This window comes from Lolium rigidum, chromosome 3 (genome assembly GCF_022539505.1).
Source record: "Lolium rigidum isolate FL_2022 chromosome 3, APGP_CSIRO_Lrig_0.1, whole genome shotgun sequence".
In the NCBI taxonomy this organism is placed as follows: domain Eukaryota; kingdom Viridiplantae; phylum Streptophyta; class Magnoliopsida; order Poales; family Poaceae; genus Lolium; species Lolium rigidum.
The window spans coordinates 271,233,831-271,243,810 of NC_061510.1; the positions used below are offsets into that span (position 1 = coordinate 271,233,831).

At 53.7% G+C, this 9,980-nt stretch overlaps 1 protein-coding gene across 1 annotated transcript; it reads left to right on the forward strand.

Annotated features, from left to right (window-relative positions):
- Positions 1-3,564: 3,564 nt before the first annotated feature.
- LOC124696523 (jasmonate-induced oxygenase 2-like) lies at positions 3,565-4,725 on the forward strand. Its single transcript, XM_047229238.1, has 2 exons — positions 3,565-4,019; positions 4,107-4,725. Exons 1-2 carry the CDS (start codon positions 3,565-3,567, stop codon positions 4,723-4,725), a joined length of 1,074 nt encoding a protein of 357 aa, XP_047085194.1.
- Positions 4,726-9,980: the final 5,255 nt, after the last annotated feature.

Here is a 9,980-nt window from a genome sequence, read left to right on the forward strand (position 1 = left end):
GAGATCCCAGTTTTGGAACTCCATTCAAAAGTTGAAGTGGTATTCCAAGCTGGGGGCAAAAACACCAGGTCCAAGACGGGAACATAACTTACTTCTGGATAGAATGGTGGACAGGGACTGGTCCGCTTAGGGTGAGCTTCCCACTACTGTTTGCATGCTGTGATAACCCATATGCAATGGTCGCGGGAATGAGATCACCGGAGGGATGGCACATTAGGTTCAGGAAAACCTTTGGCTTGACAGAGACGGTCGAATGACCTTCAGCCCTTTAGCCAGGGGGCAGATAAGGTCTCTTGGGGGTTAGAGGCTTCGGGGGAGTACTCGGTGAAATCCCTTTACTTCAGGCTCTCCCTGGGTGCAGCAGTTACACACTTTGATGACATGTGGAAAACGAGGGTGGCGCCCATAAACAAGATTTTCCTATGGCAATTGCTTCGGGGACGGCTGTCGGCCGATGACCAGCAGGTTAAATGGCGGGGCCCCTCCGATGGGAGCTGCGCTTTATGTGGAGAGGGAGAGGACTGTAACCACATCTTCTTTGGCCTTAGCCAAGTTTATGTGGGCAGGTGTGAGGGAACTCCTAAACTGCAATTGGAATCCGACATGGGCCAGACAATTGCTAGGGATCATCCATGGACTATCGGGAGGATTTCCATAGGCTAGTGTGGTTCACATTTGCGGCCCAAAGCTGGACATTGTGGAACATTAGAAAATAAGCTAGCTATAAAAGGGAATATGATCAATAACCCTGCTGATGCGTTGCTATAAATGTCCATGCATATGCAAAGATGGAGGGTTCTGGTCGGACCGACGGATAGGGCGCTTTTGGATGCGATAATTCTCGAGATCAGGAGGCTCGAGGCGCAGACGAGGGATGGGGATGATGACAACACCGCATTCCCGGAGTTCTGTGTGTTGTAATCCTGTTGTTCGGTGATGTTGTGGTTGTCTCTTTAGTGTTTTCTGTATGATGTTATCGTGTTGTGGTGGGTTATGAATCCGATGTAACACCTGATGCTTAAGGTGGTTGGCTTTATAAATAAAGCTGGTCCGAGTGACCTTATGTTTTAAAAAAACCGACGAGGGTGCGGTGCGGGTCAGGTCATCGGTTTAGCCGGGTTGGAACAAAATAATGCACACGGTTAGTCATCGGGATTGCTTATGCCCCGTCGATTTTCTCATCTATATATAACTTGTTGGTAGACCTTCGTGCTAAGCTCTGTAGAACGATAAGGAAATAAGATTCCTCTAGGACCTAACTTTTAAGTGGGTACAACTCGAGTGCTCCGCGTCGCCCTTGCGGCGACAGGGGCAACCCCTTCTCCTCCTCCGCCTCAGGCCTCCTCTCCCTCGTCCCTTGTTGCCTCCGTAGGCGAGAGCCGATGGGCAAATCCCGTGCGTCGTCAACGGCACCGGCTTTCCTCCTCCCATGCCTGGTTAGGGCCTCACATGGAAGTTCTCTCTACCGGTGGGGAGGCGTGCTTCCTTTGGCCGGCAATGGATGCATGGCCGAAGCCTGGTAGGGTGGTGGCGCGGCACAGCGGCCTGGCTGGCGGGACCCTGTGTCAATGCGGCTGTGGCCAGGGGCGGTGGCGGGCCCATATCTGGGCTGGCGGGCCTAGGTCTGGGCTGCATCTGGGCTCTGCCCAGGCTGGGCGGGCCATACGCATCTGGAGCTCGAATCTGTTAGGGTTCATGCTTGCTCGTGCTCTTGTATAGGTTGAGGCTTACACTTGGTGACTCCGGTGACCGGTGATGTCACCTAGGCTGGGCCGGATTCCCGACCCCTCTGTCCCGTACTTGTGGTTGTTGTTCTTCGCGGGGGCAGGGACATCACACGTGTCTCTCTTGGGTTTTGTCCGTCCTGAGAGAACATGGTGTGATTGGTTGGTAGGGCGGTGCTTCACTGGCATGGTGGCGACTCACTACCACCGGCTGCTTGATTCCCTCTAGACAGTTGTGACGACCATGGGCATGGTGCGTCTCGGAGTTGCTCTGACTGGACTAGGCTGGTTGCGTTGGGTTTGACCTGCAGGGACGCTAGAACGCGATGGTGTGTCTGCGAAAGCACCGCAAAGCCTAGGCCACTGCCAGTGACGACGATGTCTATGGATGTCGTTCACCTCCTTGGAGGCGTGGCCATGACACACATCCTGCTGCTAGTTGCCTTTCCTTGGGCACTTTTTGTTGCCCTACTGACTCGCGGGTTCTACGAGGTCCTCCTCGGATTCCCTTCTCGTTGATGCACGACGTCTTGATGTGACCGGCTTGATATAGATGGTGTGCTTCCGTTTTGCGTGACCTCACTTGGGCCTAGGGTGGCTATACGAGTTGGGGTCGTGGCATGAGGACACTGGTGGTTCTCAACAGCTAGTGGATGTCCTGATGGCAGTTGCAAAGACTTAGGCTTTCCTTGGGGTGGGTGTTGAAGCTCATGCGAAATCATTGCACGGCTCCCCCGTGCCAACAACGATGATGCTCGTGAGCGCCGTGTCCCTTCCTAGAGGCGCTGTTGTGAAGGTTTCCCCGTTTGAACTCTGGAACCTCACCTGCTCACTTGTACAGTTAGCTAGCTCCCTTGTGATGGTGGTCCTCTGGCTGGCGGCCTAGCGTGCTACTTCAGTTTGGTGCAACTCCATGGAGTGGCGGCTCGCTGCTCGAAGTTTCCGGCTGAGTTGTCGGTGTTTAGCTGAGGCCTCGGGCTACTTTGTAAATCTTGTAGTTTGGAGCCTTGTTCTGTGCTGCACGGTCTCTTCTTGGTTTATGTTTTAACTTAGCACATGTGCTTGTATCTCTAGCTAGTAATCTCAGTTTTCATTTCCTTTTTTCTATTATGGTTGTTCTTGTAATAATCCTGATCGGTTGAGGGCTTTGTTAATTCAAAGTCTGGCTCGTCGAGCCTTCGGTCTAAAAAATTATGATTCCTCGCAAACAAAAGACCTGAATGAATAAGATTACTGTACTTAGGCTCTAGCCTTTCTGAACCAAGGTTTTGGTTTCCGCTAGGGAAAAAAATCCGGGAGGACCCCGATTGGTTATCAAATGAATTTAAAATCTAAAACTGATTTCAAATACCTTGGTAGAACCATTTAAAGAAGGTTCTTGTTTAAATTCAAAAATTTCGAGATTATTTTACTGGAACGTTTTCCCGGGTGGTCCGGTAACCGGATAATTAACCAAAACGCTGATATGAACTGCTCGGGACTATTCTGATACAAGTGTTGTTTGCCGCGAAAAAGATGAAATTCAAGCGTTCCAGATGCGTTGTGCCGTGCGTTCGCAGTCAAGGAACGCCATAGATCATTCGTGACGTCAGAAACAAAGAACACACCGAACCGAACAGCCAGCGCGGTAGCTTGTCCTGTGCCGGCACACGACACGCCAGCACAAGATGCAGACAAACCTATCGAAGATTCGTCGTGATTCATTCGACCCAACTAAGCGTAGCGCCCCCGTTTTGGTCCTCTCATCATCCTCAAATTTAAGCACAACACACTGCCCAGTAGCCACCACTCATCAGAAGAACGTGCTACCGAGAGCTCGATCGTCCTGACACCGGTCGACATGAGTAGCCTCTCCATGGACAAGGCCTTCGTGCAGGCCCCCGAGCACCGTCCCAAGGCAGTCATCGCTGAGGCTGCGGGCATCCCGGTGATCGACCTCTCCCCGCTCGCCGCGGGCGACCAGGCCAGCGTGGAGACGCTGGCGGCCGAGGTGGGCAGGGCGAGCCGGGAGTGGGGGTTCTTCGTGGTGGTGCGACACGGCGTGCCCGACGACACGATGGCGCGGGCGCTGGAGGCCCAGCGGGCGTTCTTCGCGATGCCGGCGGAGCGGAAGGCCGCCGTGCGGAGGGACGCGGTGGCGCCGCTCGGGTACTACGAGTCGGAGCACACCAAGAACGTCAGGGACTGGAAGGAGGTGTTCGACTTCTTCCCACGCGAGCCGCCGCCGCCCGCGGCCGTGGCCGACGGCGAGCTCGTGTTCGTGAACAAGTGGCCCCAGGACCTTCCCGGGTTCAGGTTGACCACTGCAACCCTGATCGATTCAGGTCGATAGGAGCCCAAATTCGTGCATATATCACTCAACTTACTTATCTGTGCGTGCAGAGAGGCGCTGGAGGAGTACGCCAAGGCGATGGAGCAGCTGGCGCTGAAGCTGCTGGAGCTGATCGCGCGGAGCCTGGGGCTGAAACCGGACAGGCTGCATGGTTTCTTCAAGGACGAGCAGACACAAACAACTTTCGTCCGGCTGAACCACTACCCGCCCTGCCCGAGCCCCGACCTCGCCCTCGGCGTCACCCGCCACAAGGACGCCGGCGCGCTCACCGTGCTCCACCAGGACGACGTCGGCGGGCTTGACGTACGGCGCCGGCCCGACGGAGAGTGGGTGCGGGTCAGGCCCGTCCCGGGCTCCCTCGTCGTCAACGTCGGCGACATCGTCCAGGTGTGGAGCAACGACAGGTACCAGAGCGCCGAGCACCGGGCGTCCGTGAACTCGCGCAAGGAGAGGTTCTCCTTGCCCTACTTCTTCAACCCCGGCAGCGGCGCCATGATCGAGCCGGTGGAGGAGTTGGTGAGCGATGACAGCCCGCCCAGGTACAGGGCATACAACTGGGGCGTCTTCTTCAGAACCAAGAGGAGCAGCAACTTCAAGAAGCTCGCCGTGGAGAACCTACAGATCGCACATTTTAAAAAGGACCTCGATCAAGCTCATCTCGTAGAATGAATTCATCATACTCCTACTACTAGTATGAATTTCGTGATCCATGAGTATGATTGATGCTGCGATGGAGCGACCATCTTCCCATGCCATCTTCCGTGATCAACCAATACCTGCCAAGTCATCATACAAATAACGTGCAATATGAAAACACATGAGTTTGTTGGAACTTATGCCAAGTCAAAATCACACCTTCCTCACTCCCGTCGCTCCCCCTCACCCTCTGGCCTCGGCCCCCCTCTATCTCCCATCACTAGCCGCTGCCGCCAGAGCGACAAAGCCCGAGCGGTGACAGCGCGCAGCGGCGGTTTTCTCTTCCTCTGTGAGAGCATCTCCACTCGTCTCCCCACAGAGCCCCCCACGGCCGCTTTTTTTCATCCGGACGGCGAAAAACGGCCCAGTCAGGCCCCCGGTTCCTCGTTTTGGTCCGGATTTGAGCCTATTTTCGTCCGGACTCCCATGCCATCCTCGGTTTCCCGGGGTCTCCCGGGGACTCCGGATGAAGCTAAACCAACCGTCCACGCCCACGTGTCTCCTCTTTCGTCCGGATTCCCGAGCCATCCTCTTTTTCCCCGAGAAACGCCGCTTGGGGAGCACACGACTGGGAAACTACTCCTCCCCACGCCAAATCTTCCTCCAATCCGGACGAAAATTTCGCCGGATTTGGGCGTGGGGAGCGCCAACGAGTGGGGATGCTCTGACTCCCGGGCCCAATGGGGTGGCGCCCTTCCTCGCGGCGGAGCGACCCAGTAGCGCTGGTCCTGGTCGGCGCTGCCATGGTGATAAAGGGGAACCCAGCACATCCTTCTCGGGTGTTGCCCGATCTTTCACAGCGAGAACCTGGATAGGTAGATACCTCCAATTACGCGGAACGCAACCTGAAGTAGGGGATAAATTCAGCAAGCAACGTGATGGAGATCACCACGCCTCAAAATCAAAGCACGTCAACCCTTGATGAACACAAGAACTTCCGCAGCAACTATAATAGATACAAGGCGGCGCCGTCCCCGGAGGGATGCTTCACCAAAAACACACGCGATAGCGTCTAAACTTAACTCAAACTAGTTCTACCCTCAAACCCTAGCCGTCCCAGCCCTTATATGAGGGGGTTGGCCCGCCAGCCCTAGTGGGCCTCTCTACCTTGGTTTGGACATGCCCAAACCAAACTGACTCAACTCAATAAAATCCCTAATTGGTCCACATATGACCATAGATATAAAATACGATAAATAAGATAACTAGCTAGGTGAAGTCCTGAAATTAGGCTTCACCTTAGCCTTCATGCCCGTATCATCCAACCCTTCAAGAAGCGTTGTCCATAACGCGTGAGGGTCTTCTGGAAAAGGTGACGTGATATGAACAACACACGTCCGCGCCGTCCTCAAGTCTTGCCTGCCTACCACACCACATCCTTCCTCTCGGCGTTCTTGACTCGATACACCACTTGGCGTCTCCTTTCTTCTCCACATAAGCTTGGACTTCAGCACCAATACCTTCTTCTTGTGAGGTCTTGATGGAACCATGTGTTGCTGAATATGAACTATCTTTGTGCAACCCTGCAAACGAGTAATGCTTGGGCCACTAAGTTGTCGAACACAACCATCATTGCCTCTATGCATCCGCGGTGCCGCGGAAAACTGGAATGCAGTACTCCTAGCACAGTAGTGCCGCTGCCCACTGTCTCCACTGACGCGCTCACCTCCCACACCTCCCACGCGCATCTGCACTATGTACTGAAACACCATCACCACAAATATTATCAGTCTGCATACTAGCATCAACACAAACTGGAACTGTAGCACATGTTGCAACATCCACATCAACAACAAGTGTAGCTTCATCCGGCTTGTCACCAACAAGAACTGGTTTGTCATCTACATGCATGACTGAAACATCACCAACATCGACGCTGGGAACATCATGCACCTCATGCTGCACTTTAGGATTGTACAACTTCTCCTTGCGGACCACTAACTCCACATGGGACTTGATATGATCATCACCCATAGGCTTCAAAGTCCGTTGTTTGCGACCATGCATAAAAGAATATGTATTTGCTTTCCGACCATGTGTCATATTACGATCATACTATCATGGACGCCCAAGTAGCAATCCACACACCTCCAATGGCAACACACCGCACTCTATCTTATCAACATAATCTTAAACTATAATGGCACACACACATTATGAGTAATCTTTAGCATACCACAGCTATTCAACCACTCAAGACGTTTAGGTTCAGGAAGACGCCATGTAGACAACCCCAATGCTGCCACCATCGCCTTGCTTATGCCATTAGTATAGCTACCACCATCGATCATCAACTTGCAAGCCTTGCCCTTTATAATGCACTGAGTTTGAAACAAAATCCACCGCTGACCCTTGTCAACTGTCTTGCAAGCATCATCTTGTACCTTCTTGAGTTGCATATTCAGCCCACTCGATGGTACACCCTCCTCCATAGTCATAGTAGTGTCCATGGTATCAGAGCCAGGTTCCTTCTCCTCTGAAGATATCACCTTGCCCTCAGTGATTGTCTGTACTGGACCAACCTCCTAAATAGGAACTATGCTCTTGCCAACTTCCTCTATTGCATGCACAACTCTAGGCGGCTGCTCACTTATCTCCATATACGGTAACACGAAACCATCACGAAGAATTTTTTTGAAGTCCTCCCAAGTACAAGCAAATTCTCCTCTGTCAACCGCGTCACACCACCAATGGTCTAACTCTTCGTCCACACGCCGGTGAGCAAGGACATACACATCATACCCACTGAAGTTCCCATTGTATATGCGACATCGATTGAAACCCAGTTCCATGTTCTTTTCCCAATCTTCATACTCTTCAACTGTCGCCAAATGGTGTAGATACCAACGAAGCTTGGATGCATGACGTTGTATTCCCAGCCTAATGTCAAGATAGTCATTGAAAACAACACTGGACTTCTTGCCACGCGAACACCGTATGCCATAAACATAGCCTGGAAACAAATCCGTCATGGAAGACTGCTGAATGGCCAGCCTGGATATCCGAGTCGCCGGTCTGGGCGCTGGCCTGGGAACCGGTTGGTCCGGCTAGGGAGCCGGTCTGGCCGGCCTGGGCGCGCCGGTTGGTCCGGCCCAGGGGCCGGTCTGGCCGGGCTGTGCACCGGGTTGAAAAGCTGAGCCCCCTGGAAATCGCCCCGGTGTGCACCGGCGTACAGGCCGGTTTTGGCCGGGCCGGCCGATGGTGGGGCCGGTCTAGCCGAGACTGGGGCCGGGTCGGCCAGTGGTAGGGCCGATGTACCGGGCCTGGCACCGGATGCTGTCAGAAACTGCATCTTCCTCCCGAAACCAAACCTCGAAATTCGCGATTCTGCCAGCAAAAACAGCCCGAGACGGTGGAAAAACTGCGCCCCAACATCACAAAACTACCTCCACCTCAACCTCCTTCAACCTTGAGCCAATCTCCTCCGATGCAAACCGATCCGATGAGATCGATCAACAAAACCTCGCCGTGAGCAACCCAGAAATCTGATACCACATGATAAGAGGATCCCAACAAATCCTTCTTGGGTGTTGCTCGATCTTTCACAACGAGAACCTAGGTAGATAGATACCTCCAATTACGCGCGGAATGCAACCTGAAGTAGGGGATAAATTCAGCAAGCAACGTGATGGAGATCACCACGCCTCAAGACCAAAGCACGACAATCCTTGATGAACACAAGAACCTCCGCATCAACTATACTAGATACACGGCGGCGCCGTCCCCGGAGGGATGCTTCACCAAGAACATATGCGATAGCGTCTAAAGTTAACTCAAACTAGCTCTACCCTCAAATCCTAGCCGTCCCAGCCCTTATATGAGGGGGTTGGCTGGCCAGCCCTAGTGGACCTCTCTAGCTTGGTTTGGACAGGCCCAAACCTAACTGACAACTCAATAAAATCCCTAATTGGCCCACATATGACAATAGATATAAAATACGATAAATAAGATAACTAGCTAGGTGGAGTCCTGAAATTGGGCTTCACCTTGGCCTTCATGCCCGTATCACATGGCCTCCCTGATGGTAGGTGGTCCGGATGCAGATGCGGTGTCTCCCGGCCGGTGGCGACTCTAGGTAGGTAGCTCGGCTGGATCTAGGCTCGTGGGCCTAGATCTGGGCCCGGCAGGGCCTGGCCGGATATGATGGATCTGAGGGTGGCCAGGGCTGTGCGGTTGCATGCCCGTTGCGCCACCTCCACTGCATCTCGCCGGTTGCATTCATGATAGTTCTAGGCCATGCGAGCCTAGACGTAGCCCTGGCCGTTCAGGGCTGTTGGATGTATATTTTTCGGTCAACACCAACAGTCCCCCATCGCTATGGCCGATGTTTGGGATGCGGTTCCTAGGCTGGATCGCATACTGCAGCTACTCCGGCGGCTGCGTTCTATTCTCACTCAACCATCTTAGCTATGCTTGTGTAGGTGCTCACGCGTTGGGATGGTGTGGCCTTCGTGGTGCCGCCAATCTAGCGTCGTGGACGTCTAGATCTAGGCCTGGCCGGACTCTGCCAGCTAGCACGTTCTTCCTACGGATGAGTCTAGTTGGGGCTAGTTCAAAGTGCGACTTAGCTTGGAGACGTGGAGTGATCTCTCCCTTGTTCGCTCTGTGTTGTCGCGACGGCGCCAGGAATTCTGACAAGGCTTAGACCTCGGCGAAAGCAGTGCATGGTTATGGCATGGGCTGGTGACGGCATCACCTGCGGGTGTCGTTCCCTTGTTGAAGACGTCCCGATGATGGCCCTCCTGTTCGAAATGATGGACACGGTCCCTCTGCCTCAATCTGCTCCTCTTGGGGGCCTCGCTTCGTGTAAGATTCTCTAGTAGTGTCTTGTGGATCACCCTGTGACCTCTCGCCGGTGACGCAGGCCTCGCGCAACATTGGACTGGCTGCTTTTACACGGTTTGTTGCGGTAGCTGATGTGTTCGCTTGGTCGGAGTCTGGTGGTAGCTGCTGCTGGTGTGCTTATCTCAACGCCAGGGGATGATGTTGTGTTTTGGGCTGCACCTAGACCGAGCTCCAAGGATGTGGTTTTCGGGTCTGGGTGAAAACTTTGCAGGACTTTGGTCCCTGCCGACAACGATGGCGCGTTCCCGCTTCACCTTCTTGGAGGCGTCATTGCAAGACCCCCTCCCCCCCCTTTGGCTCCTTAAGTTCCGCTATGCTTTTGGCCCGTCGTCGAGTTCCCCCTTGGGCTGTAGTCTTGGAGCGGTGGAGGTTTGTTGGTGTGG

Excerpts from the sequence above, each read along its gene's own strand:
- LOC124696523 (XM_047229238.1), top strand. The coding sequence starts at position 3,565 with ATGAGTAGCCTCTCCATGGACAAGGCCTTCGTGCAGGCCCCCGAGCAC. Across the intron at positions 4,020-4,106 it reads CAGGACCTTCCCGGGTTCAG|AGAGGCGCTGGAGGAGTACG; the intron begins GTTGACCACTGC and ends CTGTGCGTGCAG.